Raw genomic sequence first — 17825 nt, 5'->3', positions numbered from 1 at the left:
CAGGCCACTTTGAGAGGCCTACCAGGCTAACAAACAGCCACATCCCTCTGCTCTGTTTCCCCAATTTCCTCTTTATTTCTTACTGAGGGAAGGTCTCCACATGCTTCACGCCGATGGCGTTGGTTCCCACCATCTTCCCACACACCTGCACTCGGTAAATGCAGATGTACCCCGGTTTTCCCCAGTTGCTCTGTATGCCAAGCTTCAAAACCCGAAAGGCTCTGGGGATCCCGTTCTGCAAAGAAACCACAGCAAAAAGCAGCGTGACCCCTGGCGTGTAAAGTGTGACAGCAGCCTCCGCGAGTCTTCCTCCGCCAGCCCGAACCCCGCTGCAGGACCAGCTCCCGCCGTGGTTGAGGCGGCAGCTTCTCCCTCCTTCCCTTCTCCCACCCAGGTGGCAAAGGACCCCCAAACGCCCGGCCTCGGAGAGCGTGGCGGGCAGCTGTGGAAACCTGAGGCCCGCCCGTGCCGGGGCAAGTCCTGCTGCCAGGGCAAGGTGCTGGGCATCCTCCCTGCCACCGCCTGCCCGGAGGCTGCAGCCAGGCAGCTCCGGGGACCCAGGCGTCTGGGGGCCAGCGCGGCCTCTGTTCTGCTTTTGCCACCCTGCCGGATGCCACTCTCCCTCCCGATCCCACCAACGTTTCTCCTGGCCAGGGTCGGGCCCCTGCCCCGGCAGGGACCGTCCGCACTCCTTCTGCAAGCAACTTGCAGGCAAACCGGCGTTACTGCCCTGGCCTCTTGCCCACACACATTCACTCTACCTGCAGAGGGAAGGTCTGGGTCGGCCCTTTCTGCACGGTGTAGGTGAACGTCCCCAGCAGAGTTTCCTCCTTGCCTTCCTCATCCAGTCCCTTGGAGATAAAGCACAGGGGAGCAGGTCAGGCTCGACACAAGCACGAGGAAATGCTCATGCCAGACCCGGGGCCGTGATCTGCACTCTGCTCCTGCACCTCCAGCGCGATCTGGCGCAGGATGCAGTGGGGCCGAGTCTCCTCCTTGCGTGCTGCTTGGGGGCCGGAGGTGCTGGGCCAAAACATGCTGAGCAAGACTTAGGAGGGGTGATGCCAGTCCGCGTGTCCCTTGCAACTTCCCCACGGGTTACGGCGGTGCTTGGGAGCACACGAATCTCAGCAGATGCACAGAAAGCAGCAAATCCCCGCTACAGCTCTTCCCTGCGGCCAGGTCCCAGCCCCCAGCGCCCAGCAGAAACTTACGTAGACAGTGAAATCTCGGGGGGCACTGCTGACAGTCCCCGGTGGAGAGGCTGTCTTGGAGGTGTGCTCTATGATGATGGCCAGCGGTCGTATTTCAGTGGGCAGCCGGATCAGCACCTCACTCCAAAACCCTTGGAAAGGCCAGCAGTAACCCGGGGAAGCATCCGGCTGAAAGCAGAGGGTCAAAGCAATGAACACAAGGGTGTGGGGGGGCCCGCCACGCTCCCCTGCAGCCAGAAGCACAGTCGGCACTGCATCTGTGGGCTGTGCTTGTGCTAGAAATGAATGGCGTGTTGGGATGCGGGCAGAAGCGCCCGGATGTCTTCCCGGCCCGGGAAAGGGGAAAGCAGCCAGCCAGTGGGGGAGACATCTGGTAGCCTGTACCGCAGCCAGGGCTTTCAAGAAACCTCTCTTCTTGGCCAGCAGCTCTGCAGCCTCCCCCCACCCTCCACTGCGCCATTGGGAAAGGGACAGTCAGAGCCATGGCAGGGAAATGGGGTCGCGAAGGAGAAGCCCCTTCAGCCAGCCGTGACCAGGGATGGGGGGCAGGAAGCTCAGCTCAGCTCAGCTCAGCTCAACCCACGTCTGAGGACAACTGCTTTTTTCTGGGGAGCTAAGCCCTGTGGGAGACCTCAGGTGCCAGGCACCGGACCAGCTCTGGGGCCTTCCGCAATACCACTGGCCTGAGGGGAGACACCCCAGGGCTCGCCCCCAACTTCACAAGAGGCAAGAGAAGCAGCACTGACGGTTTCTGCCACTCTACCTGCACAAAGGTATCCACAAGGGGCGGAGAACACAGGAACCAGAACGCCTTGCAGAGCCATGCAGAGATGCTGGACGATCTCTGCAGGTCGATGGCAGCCCCTGAAGGGAGAAGAGAGCAGCTGACTGCAAGAGGCCCCAGGCTCGGAGGACCTGGGGGCAGCAAGTGACTTCTAAGTCTGCCTGCCCGCCCCACATGCCACAGCGCACCCTCGGAGGTGCCCCAGGAAAGGAGGGCATCCCTGTGCCCGGGGATGGCGTCTCTCTCCCAGCAGCTGCACAAAGAGAAGGTCCGCGGGAGCTGGGAGACAGCAAGCCCCCACGGGAAGGGCTGCAGACCCAAGCTGAGGCCCCACCACGTGGACAGCAGAGGATGACCCAGCCATCCGCTTTTGCTCCCCAGGAAAGCTCAGCAAAGAGGGAGGGGGCAGAAACGCCTGCAGGGGCACGGCCGCGGCACCAGCGAGGGGTCTGACGGCGGGATGGGGGTGAGCCCAAGGGAGCCGCTCTGCCACAGGCGTGCTCTTGAGCCCCGGGATTTGGTCCCACCTCCCTCTGCCTCGGAGAGCAGCCTCTGCCACGCAGCCTGCTTTCGGGAATGCCAAGCGCGAGCCCAGCGCAACAAGGCCTGCCGGCCTGGGCCCGAGGCCTGTCCGTACCTGCACGTTTCAGAGCCCAGTCAGACATCCGCGTGCTTGCAGACATTGCCTCTCTCATTTGCTGAGCTTCCTGGGAAAGACGCAAAGGAAGAGGGGAAATGACCACGTCAGACCTGGCCAGGAGAAGGGGCTTTTTACGGCGGAGAAGTTCAACCAGCAGCCCCGGGCAAGGGACGGGTGTGTGGGCTGAGCAGGAAAAGCCCACCAACTGGCCCAGGAAGGGCCTTGTGCGGGGCCCTGCTCGTGCCAGCCCTCTTTCCCAAAGCGCAGGATTACCTTCTTCACAGCAGCCATCTCTGCAGCCAGGTGTGCCACCTCGTCCCTCAGCTGTTGCACCTCTTGGGATTGTTGCCCCCACACGGCGAGCATGCTCCTGCAGACGCGGTGAAAGCAGGTCTTGTCAGAGAGCTGCCCAGCCCCTCCCAGAGCCTCCAAGCCTCCACGCTCCAAGGAGGAGCAGAGACAGGGGTGCTGGAGCCCCCTTTTCTTTCCCTCCCCTTCCAGCTTTAGCAAAAGGCCCAGGCAGGAGCAAAAGGCACAAGCCCTGGGCGCTGTGCAAATGAGTGCAAATAGCACTGTCTCATCTGCTGCTACCCCACCAAACGTGCTGCAGGTCAGGAGAGAGGAGAGGCCTCTTACCGCAGGGACCTCAGGTCAGCAGCAGGCTGCCCCAGCAGCACCTGAAAGAGAAAGGCTCTCTGCTTGACTCCCTGAGCTGCCGGGGCTTTCCAGAGCTGGTGGCTCTAGGAAGGCACGGCAGCAGCCACTGCCACTTCTGTGTGTGCGTCACTGCCTGGAACCGGCGGACCGGGCGTTTTACCCACCCACCCACCACCACCCACCCCCAGCAGCAGCGCTCCTCTGCAGGACTTTCCTGTCCCACTGACCTGCGGCACATTCTTTGCCTGCAGCATCCACACGAGCAGTGAGGTCCCGCAGTAGGCACCAGCTGTAATTCACATCACCGACAGAGAGTTACTTGACTAGAGTTTCTAAAAATCCCTGTAGTCATGTGGTCTCCTCCCACCTCAGGGTGGCAAGAGGCTGGCTGAGGACACGGGGAAGGGGTACAGAGAGAGGCTGCAGCCCCAAGCAAGGACTCTGGCCTTGGGCCTCGGGGCTCTGCACAGCCCTGCTTCCCGGGCACGCGGTGCGCCCCACAGCTACGCCCCGTTTCCCCTGCGTGCAGCCAGCATCTCCTGACCGCGAGGCTGGGAGGCTGGAAAGGCCAACCCTCCGGCCTTCCAAGGGTGGAATGCTGGGGAGGCTCCAGCGCCTCTCCCTCATGCTGAAGCTGGCAGCCTGCGCCTCTGTGCCTCCGCTGACAGCGTGCCAATACTCACCAAGAGCAGCCAGGGTCATCAAGAAGAGGATGGTGCAGAGCCTCTCCTTCTTCAGGGTGACGACCTCTTTCCTGAAAAAGAGGAAGCCCTGGCATTGGCAGTGCCTAAGGCCAGAGCCCTGCACAGGGGGATTTTCTCCTACAAGCTGAGGAGCAGCAATTTACAGGGGAGCCAGAGCCAGGGGGTATCCTGGCAGAGAGCACCTCCAGCCTCCCCCCTGCTCACCCTTACCCAGTGGCACCCCCACCTCCGTGTCCGCACCAGACACACGTTGTACTCACAGGGTGGAATTGCCTGTGCTGAGGCGTCTCTGGAGGGAGAGCACAGCCACTGCCAGGCTGTCAGCAATGCCGAAGACGAACCCTGGGCAACAAAGCCGGAGGAAAGCCTGAGGACCCTTCTCGAGGATGCCCTTCAGGGCGTGTGCCAGACCCCTGTGGCGCGGTGGGCGCTGGTGCTGTGCGCTCCCTCCCTGTGGGGCAGGGCCACGGCCAGGGCTCTGCCCTGGAGGGCGGGGGTGCTGGCTGCACCCTGGGAGCTGGGCTCAGGGGACCAGGCAGGATCCCCTTGCAGGCAGGGCCCTGACGGTGTGCCTGGGGTGGGAGGGTGGACGAGGCTTTGGCCTCTTGGCCTCCACCATGTTGGGGTACGCCGCGGTTACTACAGTATCCCACTAAGATGCGGACGTGGTAGGCAGCTCCGTCCTCGTCGTCACATAGGAGAGGTGGCCCCAGGCCTCCCTCAGGGCAGGATGATGCTGGTTCTGTGGGGCCATTGGTCCCGGCTGAGCCAGGCAGGCTTGGTGCAAACATGGGGTGAAAGGCAACGCTGAACTCACGCTTGTTTTCTCCCACGCTGCAGATGCAGTGTGCTAGCCCCCTCCAGCTGGTGCCCTGGTCCTCCCGAGCGGGGCTGCACCTATGGGAGGACAAAGGCGGCGCCCTGTTTTGCACCATCTCCATGCCACATCAGCCAAGGCCCTGGCCAGAAGACAGGCTTTGGGAAGCCTCCCAGGAGACGTCCCTGCTGTGGTGAGATAGGGCAGGAGAAGCAGCAGAGCGGGACGGCGCAGCCGCTTCTCACCCTGACTCCACCCTGGCCCCCAGAGCACCAGCCTGCCCCTGAGCAGGCGTCTCAGAGACCTGGCGTTCTGTGGGCAGCGGGGAGCGGCTGCCCTCCTCCAAAGCCCCCACCGCTTCCCAGGGCCTCTGCAGCTCGAGGGCCACAGCCCTCTCCGAAACACCCCCCAGGGCTTCTCTCGCTCAGCAGAGACCCACCAGGAGTTTCCAGCTGCGGCAGTGCTTTGCCAGGGAGGCCTGGCGGGGCGAGGGCTGAGCTGTCCCGCTCCAGGCACCCAGAAAAGGCTTGTGCTGGAGGGCAGCAGGAACTTCCAAGTTTGCTGCTGGGACCCTGAGCAGCAGGACCGTGGGGTTTGGCCCAGGGGGCCAGAGGGGCTTTCAGCTGAGCCTCTTCCCGCTCACGGCGGGTTTTCCAAGACCTGGGACTGCTGTGCTGCCCACAGCGCTCGCCAGCTTCTCCACCGTGTCCCCCCAGCCAGCCCCCCTTCAGGCTCTGGGGGTCCTGCCCACCAGCTGATGTCCCCAGGAGGAACAAACCCTCGTACCTGTTCTCGAGGACCCGAGTGGGCCCAGCTGCACGTCTGTCTGTGCTGCTGCCGGCTCCCCTCCTTGGCAGGGCAGCACCTTGCGCTCTTGGAGGAGCCTTTCTCCTCCTCATCTTGGGGAGAAAGGAAGCTCCCCTGCAAGCCTGTGTGTCCTCCTTCCACCGCAGGAGTGTTGCCTGCCCAGGGGAGGTCACTTGGGCGAGAGCTCCAAACCGATTGCCGGGAGGAGAACGCCTGCCACGGGCTCACAGCCACCAGGACACGGCAAGCTCCTTCCAGGCGGGAGGTTTGGCCCACAGTGCCGGAGGTCAAGGTGGCCAGCCTTGACTTCACAGAGGCCTGGCCACGCTCGGTGTGAGGTCATGGCTGCGACATCACAGAGGGAGCTACTGGGGGGTGGAGGGGAAGGCAGAGACCCCGATGCCCACTTAGCGCTGTCTTTTGCAGTTGTGACTAGGCAGGCCTGAAAACACACCAGCACTTTCGCTGAACAGCGCTTGCGCAGCGCCAAGGCTTCCTCTGCTTCTCTCTGTGTGTCCCCGAGCGAGTAGGCTGTGCGGGTGGGCGAGAGGCTGGGAGGGGACGCAGCAGGGACAGCCGACCCCAACTGACCACAGGGCTACTCCACAGGCCATGCAACACCACGCTCCGCAATAAAGCCCGGGCCTTTGCCCTTTCCAAAGTAGCCATTGCCTGGGGACTGGCTGGGCATCGGTCTGCTGGGGTCAACCCACCTCAGCCCCTTTAGAGAAAGGAGGGTGTGTGCTGTGTGTTCTGTAGTCTCCTGCGGGGGCAACCAGGAAGGTCTCTGCACGGGGGCGCAGGCTGCCCCGAGGGCACCGGGCATCTGGCATGGCAGCACAGGGTTAGGGAGGATCCTGAGCAGGGCCCCCGACCTTCCTCCTGCCTGGGCAGGGCCAACCTTGCCAGCTGAGGGGTCCCCACGGGGCAAGGAGGGGGTGCCGGCTCTGGGTAACACCGGGCTGGGGCTGCATGGGGGTGCGTGGGGCTTTGGCTTGCTCCACCCCACCGGCTCCACCTTGTCATGGGGAACTCCGGCCACCAACGTGGCCCCAGGCATGTGCCAAGGGACTGCTGCGCGCCCCGTCCTCAACGAGGCGCATGAGCACCCACGACACTGCAAGGGCTCCTTCTGGGGTGGCCCACAGACCCCAGCGGCTCCTCGGGGGTGAGCCAGCTGGCAGGCCCTCGCCGGGTTGTGACGAGAGCGAGCAGCTATAGGAGGAAGCGGGCAAGAGTCCTGCTGGACGCTGTCTCCCCCCAGGGCGAGCAGAGGCAGGCGCAAGCCCCCGACACGGAGGCCCCGGCCAGAAGACAGGCCTTGGCAAGCCTCTTGGCAGATGGCCCCGCCACAGCTCCTCCACGGGCCGTGAACCCCCTGCCTAGTCTTGCTGCCTGTCCTCGCCCAGGCACCTGTGCCGCTCCAGACACCCCTGCCCCTGTGTACTGGTGTATCGGGGGTCCCTGTCCAGGCGTTGCCAGTGGCAGGAGTACCGGGGGAGGCTCTGTGGGCAGGGGCCAGGGCTGCCCCGTGCCAGACGTGGCCAGTCCCAGCCACCTCCAACGGACCCGTTGCAGGAGGCATCTGAGCACATCCTATGCCCTCCTGGGGCGAGACATACCCCAGGGGTCAGTAGTGGGTCCGCTCCGCTCCTGTTTAACGTCCTCATTAATGAGCTGGATGATGGGGCAGAGCGTGCCCTCGGCACGTTTGCCGATGACACAGAGCTGATGCGCCAGAGGTCGTGCTGCCCTCCAGAGGGACCACAACAGGCAGGAGAAATGGGCTGACAGAAGCCTCGTGAAGGTCATCAGGGAAGGCAGGGCAAAGCCCTGCGCCTGAGAGGGGCACAACCCCATGCACCAGTACGTGCCCGTGTTCACATTCGCGTTCGACCCCAAGTTGAACGTGAACCAGCAATGTGCCCTTGTGGCAGAGGCAGCAAATGGTATCCTGCACTGCGACAAGAGGAGCGCTGCCAGCAGGTCAAGGGAGGTGATCCTTGCCCTCTCCTCGGCACTGGTGAGGCCACGCCTGGGGTGCTGTGTCCAGTTTGGGGCTCCCCAGTACAAGAGAGATGTGGACATACGCCAGTGAAGGGCTAGTAAGACGGTGGAGGCACTGGAGCATCTCTCCTATGAGGAAAGGCTGAGAGAGCTGGGACGGTTCAGCCTAGGGAGGAGAAGGCACAGGGGGGACATCATCCGCATATATACCCGAAGGGGGTGATGCCGAAAAGCCGGTCGAAGAACCCTTCTAAGACTCGTTTGGGAGTTTTAGAAGGCAGGCATTCTTTATTGCAGCGCTGGATGCGCGGGGGATAGTTCCACCTAGCGTGCCAAATACCACAGCTTTAGCACAAACAGGTTACAGAGAATAACTAATTGCATATTAATCAGATTAGTATACATACACATAAAAATGATCCTACCTGATTGTCATAGTACTGCCTACATCCGATCATGCGCAATGAAGGATCCTTTTGAGTCGACGGGCTGCTTTTATGACCACCGACCCATCTGAAGTTCTTGTTGGCTGTTCTTGAAGTCCTTATTCTTGTCCTTGTTCTTTGATCTTGAAGCTTAACGCAGTTTCAATCACATGTGGTCAGTTGCAACGTTTTTCTCATCTAGCGTACAGGAACAGCTAGTCATAAGAGCAAAGAACGGCAAAACTTGTGAATAATTACTAGTTAATCACTTGACTACGCTTTTGTAATTATCTCCCCGGCTACCCTTTGTCTATTTGTGAAATGTGTTCATCTGATTCGTGTCAATATAAACAATGCTAGGGCTGCATAATAAAATGTGACCCTCACCGTATATGTAGTCTTTAACTATTTTGTCGGTCCTCCTATAACTACAGGCCGGGAGGTGACAGATGGTATGTATACAGTTCTTTTTTGCCAGCCCAAAACCGGTTTTGTTGTTAACTGCACAGTGTTAAACAAGAGATCCTAGGGGAGAACTGAGGCATTTATCGTAGTATGGGGCGAGGTTATGAGCGGGGTGATCTTTAGTATGTATAAATAGCAGGTGTGTATAAACAGAGGGTGTATTGAAATGGCAGTGTATGGGCAGTTTGTTGAGGGGGAGGTGTCTGTTGTGAACTTGTTAGGGTTCTGGTGATGGCAGCTGGTGTTATGCAGGATGTCTGCTGTCAGGCCCGAGCAGTGGGGAGCTTGGTCGGAGATACATTGCATGGAAGACCCCTCAGCCAATGAGGAGAGTTCGAGAAGTTTCTAGGAGAACTACTGGACCTGCACAACCAGGAGGTGGAGAGTCTTTTGGAAGGACACGCCTAGTATGAATATGTAACTAATGTTAGACTATAAAAGAAGCTGGGTTGTTTTTCACAGCGCACGTCTTCGTAGAGCAGAGGCTCCTGGTGCACCCAGCGCTGTTTGCTTGCCTTTATTCATTTAATAAATTGTAAACTTTGATTGGAATCCTGTTTGAGACTAAATTCATTTATCACATATTGTTTCAACCGTAACGTTCATATGTGATCGTTTATCAAATCTCACTCATACAGTTAGTTATCTAGCAGCAAACCAGTTTTCACAGAAGGTACAGAATATGAAAACCATAAACATTTGAACAAACCACACCAAATATATGGACATAGGCTATCAGTTCCCCCCTTTCTGTTTGAGGCCACTAATTCTTTCGGTAGTCTCACCTGAATACAGATCGTGCCACAGCTCGTTTAAGACAGCTAAAAGCGACAAAGATTATAACAAAGATGGTAACAATCACAATTACATTTGGCAAAAGCCCAGCTAACCATCCAGTCGGAGAAAATCCGAAGTTCTGAAATATTTTGTTTAGCCAAAAACTTGCTACGTTTGATCTCAATTCTCTACTACTTTGAGCAACACGTCTTATTCTGCCTGATGGTTTAAATCAGCTGTCACATTTGGTATGTGGATACAACACGAACCGTTTGAAAAACCCATGTGCCCACATACTCCATGTTCTTTTAGTAGTAGTAGGCCTAAAGCTAACTGATTTTGCAGTGCCGTTTTACTAGTAGCGTGTACTTGTGCACTGAGTTCATTTAGCCCACTTTGAGTCGCATTAGCTAATGTTTCTACTTGGAGTGGAACATTGCGGAGAGTCATTTTATTTTGAAGAGCTGCTAACCGTGGTAAGAATAGAGATTCCAATACCCATCCTATTTTGGCTCCAGGGCTTGGTGATTGCCAGGAATCATCTTCTCGTTTTACCCGATTCCACTATCGAGGCCGCAAGGGGGATTTCTTCCAGAGAGGGCATCAAGTTAATAAGCCTAAAGTCCATTGTTTGCTCTTGTCCTTCATGCGAAGGTGCGTGGACCATGTACCATCACTACTCACCCAGACAGTTAATCCTAAACTTCCCACCCGTCCTTTAATACAGTCAATTCCAGGCCAAATTTTCCTTCCGTTATTAAGAGGGGACCAAGTATCACTTAAAACATTACTATAATTTCTACAAGCACATCCCCATCTTAGAGCTTTAGCTAGGGGATAAAGTCTTTGAACTTCTGGGTCAGAGGAGTTACAAGTATAAACTCTCGTACAGTTCCATGTAGGATGTGTGATTTTCTCTGTTTGTCTAGTCCAGTCTACATTTCCACAGATAGTTCTGGCTCTGGGTGGATCTAACAAGGGCCCTGTAACTCCGGTAAATTCCAAACACCATGCTCTATTTTGAGTGTGATCCCAAGTTCCTCTCTGCACTTGTCTCCTTGGTTTTGGCAATTGGCAGCCCCAAAGGGTGTTTGTACAAGTTTCTCCTGAAGGACGATAAATTAATTCTTTTGCCCGTGAGGTGGATGGTTTGGTAATGTTACAATTCAAAATGCTGTAACTCCTTCTTTCAAAGTTTAAAGAGTAACTGCCACCCAAATCCATCCAATTTAATCTGCTAAACTGATTCTCATTCTCCCACATCTCTTCCCAAGTTTTGGTTAGAGTCAATGTCAACATTCCCCATGGAATTGGATATTCAGCTGACTTTGGAATCGGAAGGCAGGCTGTTACTGAGGTTAAATTTCGTACCTTCGCAAAACCTTGAATCAATTGTGAAACTAGGTTATCTTTTATCAAAATCACAGGGACGACTAGTATCAGGGTTAGTAATTCAAACAATAAATGCTTCATTTTGTTTATCTTATACTACAGATTCTTTCATCCTGTCAACCTGTGATTCTGCCTTTGTACTTTTACATCTACTCTTATTTATCTTATGTTTAGAACAACAACTTAAAAGAAAATATTTAAAACCTGTAACACACAAAAGGATTTCTGCCCTGACAATATCCCGAGTAACAACCCCAATCTTATAAGTTTTACACAATGGTTCTCCCAAGTACATAGCATGGAACTTATTTATAGATTTCCAATTTCACAGGACCGGTTTCTTTAGACTTCCAATTCCCTGTTGGTGCTTGCTTTATTCCTGTACAGTGAAGCCAACGTCCTTTCCCCCAGACCTTTACTGCTGTATATGTTGTTAAAATGACTTGATACGGTCCTTTCCGCTTCTCAGCTAGTGGTTCTGAAGTCCACGATTTTACATATACCCAATCTCCTCGTTGGAAGGGATGTGCTGCTGCGTCCAATTCTAAGGCTCCAGCTGTGGAGACATGCTGACAAAGCTCTTGTAAAGAGCTTCCTAAAGAAGTCATAACACCCTTTAAAGGCATATCTCCAGAAGCGCTCAAGGTATTTGGAACATCGGACCCTTGATATGGTCTTCCATGTAACTTTTCATAAGGACTGAAATTTCCTTTCCCTTTTGGCTGTACTCTGATTCTTAATAGAGCCATGGGTAATGCTTTAACCCATGTAAGCGACGTTTCCTGACAAATTTTACTCAGCTGTTGCTTGAGAGGGTAGTTCATTCTTTCTACTTTCCCACTTGCTTGTGGCCTATATGGGGTGTGATAGTCCCAATCTATAGACAATACTTTGCTCAACTGTCTTACAAGCTTTGCTATAAAATGAGGGCCATTGTCAGATGACATTCCTACAGGGACCCCAAATCTTGGTATCATCTCCTTGAGCAAGACTTTAACTACTTCTCTTGCTTTGTTGGTGCGACAAGGGAAAGCCTCGGGCCACCCAGTGAAAGTATCAGCTACAACTAGGATATATGGATATCCTTCTTTTCGGGGCAATTCTGTAAAGTCAATTTGCCAGTATTCTCCTGGAGAATTTCCTTGTTTCGTAATGCCAAAAGTAATCTTATTACTGGCTTGGGGATTATTGCGCACACAGATTTCCCATTCAGTTGTAACGGTTCGAATAATCTTTGTCATTTCTCTACTCAAAACGCATTTTGGTAAATGCTTAACAAGGTTTTCTGTTCCCCAGGGTACTTTCTTATGTTCAGCCCAGGCAATTTCTCTCATTATTGCGGGTGGGACTATTATTTGACCTGTTGGTGTTATAGCCCATCCTGTTTCATTTTTACTAGCCTGCAATGTAAGAATTAATTCTTCATCTTTTTCATTATAATTTGGAGCGTCCTTCAGTAAAGCTACACTTCTCTCTGGAGCTAGCGCTAGGATGCCTTTTTCTGCAGCCTCTTTAGCAGCTCCATCAGCCAATCGGTTACCTGTTTCAGGGACAGTCCTACCTGACTGATGTGCTTTACAGCGCATTATCGCGACTGCTGTTGGCTTTTGAATGGCTTCTAACAATTCCAGTATTTGTTCCGCATGCTGAATGGTGGTTCCTTGTGCAGAGAACAGTCCTCTTTCTTTCCATATTGCTCCATGCACATGTACTACTCCAGAAGCATACTTTGAGTCTGCCCAAATGTTGACTCGCTTTCCTTGACTTTGTTCCAGTGCTCGAGTAAGAGCTATCAATTCAGCCTTTTAGGCAGATACATTCGAAGGCAAAGCTCGTGATTCAGTTACCTTCTCCGTAGTGGTTACCGCATGTCCTGATGAACGTTTTCCTTCACAGATGAAACTGCTTTTGCCAGTATATAGTTCCCAACCTGTTTCTTCCAGGGGCGCATCTCAGAGATCCGGTCGGCTGGAGTAGACTTCTTCAGTTGTCTGCGGGCAGTCACGTTCCAGGTCTCCTTCAACTTGATCAGTTGTTAAAAACACAGCAGGGTTAACGACAGTAGTAGTTTTTAAGTAAACATCATCTTGCTCCAGCAACACCACTTGGTATTTCAGCATTCTGCTAGGGGATAACCCATGCCCCCCTTTCTGTTCGAGCACAGTGATTACCATGTGGGGAACGTACACCGTAATTCTTTGTGCTAGGGTGAACTTACGAGCTTCTTGGATCAATAGCACAGTTGCAGCGACGGCTCTCAGACAACCAGGCCATCCCAGACGCACATTGTCTAATTGCTTCGAGAAGTAGGCCGCAGCTCGCCGACTTGGTCCCAGATATTGGGCCAGGCCGCCCAGAGCTAGACCTTTTCTTTCATGAGTGAAGAGTTCAGATGTCTTTGAGAGATCTGGCAGGCCTAGGGCTGGTGCCTCCGTTAGAGCCTGGTTTAGTTCTTTGAAAGCAGCTTTTCCGGCATCAGTCCAATCTATAAACTCATTGTTTGAGGTTTTGAGCTGCTCGTATAAAGGTGGGACCAGCAAGTCATAATTTGTAATCCACAGGCGACACCACCTAACCATTCCCAGAAATGCTCGAAATTCTTTTAGAGTCTTAGGCTCAGGGAGATGACAAATTGCCTCCTTTCTCTCAGTTCCTAATTGTCCTTTCAGAATTTCAAAACCCAAATAAGTTACTTCTCTCTGGGTTATTTGGGCTTTGTCTTTTGACACTCGATATCCACTGATTCCCAAGAAGATCAAAAGGCTAATAGTTAACTTTGTGCATTCTTCTTCTCTCTCAGCTGCGATTAACAGACCATCCGCATATTGCAACAAGATTCCTTGATTATTGTCTTTCTTCCAAATCCCTAATTCTCGTGCCTATTGATTTCCAAAAACGGTAGGGCTGTTCTTAAAGCCTTGAGGCAAGACTGTCCATGTATATTGTGTTTTTCTCCCAGTCTCAGGATCTTCCCATTCAAAAGCAAAGAGCTCTTGACTATTGGGAGCCAAGGGAATACAGAAAAAGGCATCTTTTAAGTCTAGCACTGTGAACCATTCTCGTTTCTCTGTTAGGGTTGTTAACAAAGCACAAGGATTTGCTACTGCCGAGTGAATATCTTGTACTATTTGATTTATTGCTCTGAGGTCTTGAACTAACCTGTAATCTTTTCCATTAGCCTTTTTAACAGGCAAGGTTGGGGTGTTGTATTTGGATTCACATTCTACTAACAGTTTGTACTTCAGAAATTTTTGTATTATCGGTACTAACCGTTCCTGACTTCCCAGTTTTAGGGGGTATTAATTCTTACCAGACTCGATCCTGGCTTTAAACCAATTCTCACAGGCTCTGCTCTTTTGGATTTACTAGGCACTTCCCCAGCCCAGACGATTAGAATTACAGCATTATTTACTCCAACTGGTATGGTCGTCTGCTTTCCGTAACCATCTCCTGTAACAACAAAGCCGCTGCTTCGATATGTTCAGTTTCTGGAATTAAAATTTTAATCTCACCATTTTAAAATTTAATTTCTGCTTCCAGTTTCTCAAGTAGGACTCTCCCTAACAGGGCTTTAGGAGAATTTGGCAAATACAGAAAGTGATGAGTGACCCATTGCTTTCCTAATTTCATTGTCAAATGTTTAAGGAAGGGTCTAGTCTCTCGTTCACCCGTCGCACCAACAACGCTAATTTTCTCAGAACTTAATTCTCCCTCCAAGGTGTTTAAAACTGAAAAGGTGGCTCCAGTGTCAACTAAAAATTCAGTTTTCTGTTCTCCCAGGTTAGCTGTAACCAGAGGTTCTGCTGGGAGACTCCCCTCTGGTCCCCGTCAGATACTTGCTCTCAACTTTCCCAAGAAAGGGGGAACTTGCTGAGATTGTGTGGTCGAAGTTGGGATCGCTTGTGACCTTGTAGGTCTCAGGGGACATTCCCCTTTCCAGTCTCCTTCCTGTTTACAGTATGCACACTGATTTGGTCCCAGGGGCTGGTTTAATCCCACTGGTGACCCTAATCCAGTTCCTCTCCCTCATCCCACTCCTCGGCCACGTCCCCTTCCTCGGCGAATAACTCCTCTGCCTCATCCTATGCCAGCTCCTACTTCCAGAGCAGCTTCTAGCCTTGCATTCATTTTACTCTGTAATTCATCTCTATTTCTATATGCCACCCAAGCAACTTCTAATAATTTTCCCCCATCTCGAGAATCTGCTCCTTGTAATTTTTGTAACTTCCTTCTGATATCATCAGAGGATTGTCCTATAAATAAAGGAGCCAACTGAGCTTTTCCTTCTTCAGACTCAGGATCCATATTAGTATATTTCCTAGCAGCATCTTTTAATCTGCTTATGAATGGCTGGACATGTGCTATCACGGGGGTTCACTGAAGACGGAGCTAGGCTCTTCTCAGTGGCGCCCAGCGACAGCACCAGAGGCAATGGGCACAGACCAAAACACAGGGGGTGCCCCCTCGACATCAGGCAACACCTTTCTACCCCAAGGGAGACTGAGCCCTGGCACGGGTTGCCCAGAGAGGCTGTGGAGTCTCCTACCTTGGAGATATTCACAAGCCATCTGGACACCGTGCAGGGCAACCGGCTCTGGGTGGCCCTGCTGCAGCAGGGGCCTTGGACCGGAGGGCCTGCAGCGGTCCCTTCCAGCCTCAGTCACTGTACGATTCTAAGCTTGCAGCTGTCCTCTTGCAGACGGTTGAGCAGATGCTTTTCTTCCAAGCGTTTCTGACAGACGCTTCCCTGGGAAATGATGCCTGCACCAATGCGGTCCCACTTCCCTGCCAACAGAGGACAATGGCAGGGGAGCCGTGGGGCAGCAGCCCACCAACCTCCCCCACCCTGTCCTGTGAAGTAGCTTGTAACTGTGCCCCTGAACTTGCCTATTCCCACATGACACTCCAAGGCAAATGAGGAGGGCCGGGCGGAAGGAGAGCAGAGGTGCCCAAGCACAGGTGTCCCGGAGGAGCGATTTAGGATCCATAAAGAATCCCTAAAAGTGCAACTTAACAGAGTTCAGTGGCAAGGTTCGCGCTTTTACGTTGTACACGGGAGAAACAGACAAAGGAAAATTGAGTTAGAATCGGTTTAGGATGATTTGCACAGACATCGGATGTGCAGGAAGGTAAGGGAGACCCTCCCGTTGAGTCGCGAGGTTCAGAAGGGACCCCCTTGCTTTCGAAACTACTACTCAGAGTTCAGAAACTCTCCTCTCCAGCAGAGGCTGGGTCCACGCTTAGTCCCAGACTTGCTCAAGAGTTTATGGCCAGGGGAATTACCTGTGCAGAATCAATCCTTTATATCCCTTAGTTAGGATTTCAAAGCTGAGCATGCTATTAATCACTTCCCGATCGGTGCAGGCATCCGGTGCTAGTTCGCTCCAAAGTTCAAGCCCTTGGTTTCCCGAAACAGGCTCTCGGGCATCGTCTTCTACACATAGCTGATTTAATAGAGTGGTACAGCAGCAGGGTCAGCTCCAGCGGGGTGCCTCCGGGGAGGGACCAACCCGAGCAAACAAACCGCTGGGCAGTTACACCCGTGCACACTATTCATCTGCCCCTCACGCATTCTTCACGCTCTCTTTGCACGTCTCCCACATGCCCTTCCGTGCAGCTGTGGTTCTGGCCTGACACCTCCTGGTTCCTTCCTTGTCGGATTCCTTCTCTGTCTCCAGACAGGCCCTCCGTTATCTTGTCGAGTTGCAGGTGCTGTTGAGAGTTGTAGCCTTCAAGCCTCCTTACCTTCCGATTTACGCCACCTCTGGAGGCCCCTGTTTTGACTAGGTCGGTACACGTTCAGTAAAGCCCAGTGCAAGTTAACAGCTTGCGGCCTAAAGCTTCAGCAAATCTAGCTGCTCATGCGAAGTAAGTAAAGCTAAGCAAACAGCATGCTAAATCACTCAACATTATGACTTTAAGTGGTTCATCCTACTCAAAAATTCCTAACTTAAGTGAAACAACTAATATCTCTTAATACTGAGGGGCATCCCCGCTCAAGGGGAGGGCTGCCTGCCATGTTGCCATCCAGGGAGAATTCAAATTGGGCTCATCCAACGATCTGTTGTTGCCAAAAGATCTCATTGCTGGAGACCAGCAGCGTGCAGCCACGCTGCCTAGCAGGGAGAGCTCAGAGAAGGCTCACGTAGACAATCCCATACTTAAGGGATGAAGCGGTTGGCTTGTAATCACATGGCCTACAATGGGAGAGGTATGCACGAGACTCCTTGTACTCTCAACTTTTACTGCATCACTCTCCTCCCTCGTGGGTTTCCTAGAGGAGTTCTTGGCCTGGCTATGGCTCAGGCCTTTGCCTGCTTTGGAGCCTCTACCAAACTGCTGCTGGTTTGGCTATGGGCTGCCAGGGGGGGCATTAGCCGGTGCTCAGCACGAAAGGGCAGCCCCTCGCACAACATGAGCACCTCGTAGCACCAAAGTGGCCCCACGGAGAGGTATTGGCAGAGCTGCCCAGACGGGAATGGTCCAGGTAGCCGTCTGGTAGGCACCAGCTGTACCTGACGTCACCAACAGACAGTTAGGTAGTGCTAGGGGCCGCAGCACCACTCCCCATTTCCCCTCCCTGCTGTGGTGAGCACCAGCGCCAGGCTCCACAGGCCGGGAGAGAAACCTCTCCTTCCGTCCCCCTGCACGGTGCCTCGGAGAAGCCCCACTTCAGCTGGGCCGCGCATCCCAAGCGATGGGCAGATCTGGAGCTGGTGGTCCACCACACACCTATACATGGGTCCACAGGGCACCACAGCGGGCTCTGCCCCCTCTCCCGTCTCGCCCGGCTGATCCTGGTGCCGCAAAACACTGATGCCCCGTTCGCAGGCGTCTACGCTGCCACAGTGCCCACCCCCGGCCCATCGCCCATCGCCCATCGCACGGGCCCTCGCACACGTGTGCCTTTGCACAAGGAAGCTGTGGCCCAGGCCCTCGTGTCTGGGGTGCCAGGTCTCTGGCAGGGCGGAGGGCTGTGCCTGGGAGTGCAGGTGGGCACAGGGGAGCTGAGCCAGCATCCGCCCCCCTCCCCGGTGGTCAGCCTGCTCTGGCCTCCTCACACACCTCAGACACCCCTGGCGGGTCCCAGGCATGGCAGCACCCCACGTGGGCCACCACTAGACCTTGTCCCCAGA

At 54.0% G+C, this 17825-nt stretch overlaps 1 protein-coding gene across 1 annotated transcript; it reads right to left on the bottom strand.

Annotated features, from left to right (window-relative positions):
- Positions 1-51: 51 nt before the first annotated feature.
- Positions 52-17570, bottom strand: LOC126036227 (uncharacterized). The gene is made up of 14 exons (XM_049795756.1): positions 17361-17570; positions 12555-12712; positions 6031-6174; positions 4565-4896; positions 4260-4341; positions 3979-4049; positions 3523-3584; positions 3275-3315; positions 2912-3008; positions 2636-2705; positions 1978-2078; positions 1215-1382; positions 762-851; positions 52-235 (listed from the first exon to the last, which is right to left on the bottom strand). The coding sequence occupies exons 1-14, from the start codon at positions 17568-17570 to the stop codon at positions 80-82; spliced, it is 1782 nt and encodes a 593-aa protein (XP_049651713.1). The 3' UTR covers positions 52-79.
- Between the last annotated feature and the right edge of the window lie 255 nt (positions 17571-17825).

The sequence above is a fragment of the Accipiter gentilis genome, chromosome Z (assembly GCF_929443795.1).
Source record: "Accipiter gentilis chromosome Z, bAccGen1.1, whole genome shotgun sequence".
Taxonomy (NCBI): domain Eukaryota; kingdom Metazoa; phylum Chordata; class Aves; order Accipitriformes; family Accipitridae; genus Astur; species Astur gentilis.
This window is presented reverse-complemented; position numbering and strand designations above follow the sequence as displayed.

What these genes read in the sequence shown, in the direction of transcription:
- LOC126036227 (XM_049795756.1), bottom strand. Translation starts at nt 17,570, where the DNA reads ATGGGCGATGGGCGATGGGCCGGGGGTGGGCACTGTGGCAGCGTAGAC. An exon ending in ACTGCAAAAGACAGCGCTAA is followed by an intron (nt 4,897 to 6,030) that starts GTGGGCATCGGG and finishes GTCCTCCCATAG; the next exon opens with GTGCAGCCCCGCTCGGGAGG. An exon ending in AGATGGCTGCTGTGAAGAAG is followed by an intron (nt 2,706 to 2,911) that starts GTAATCCTGCGC and finishes CGTCTTTCCCAG; the next exon opens with GAAGCTCAGCAAATGAGAGA.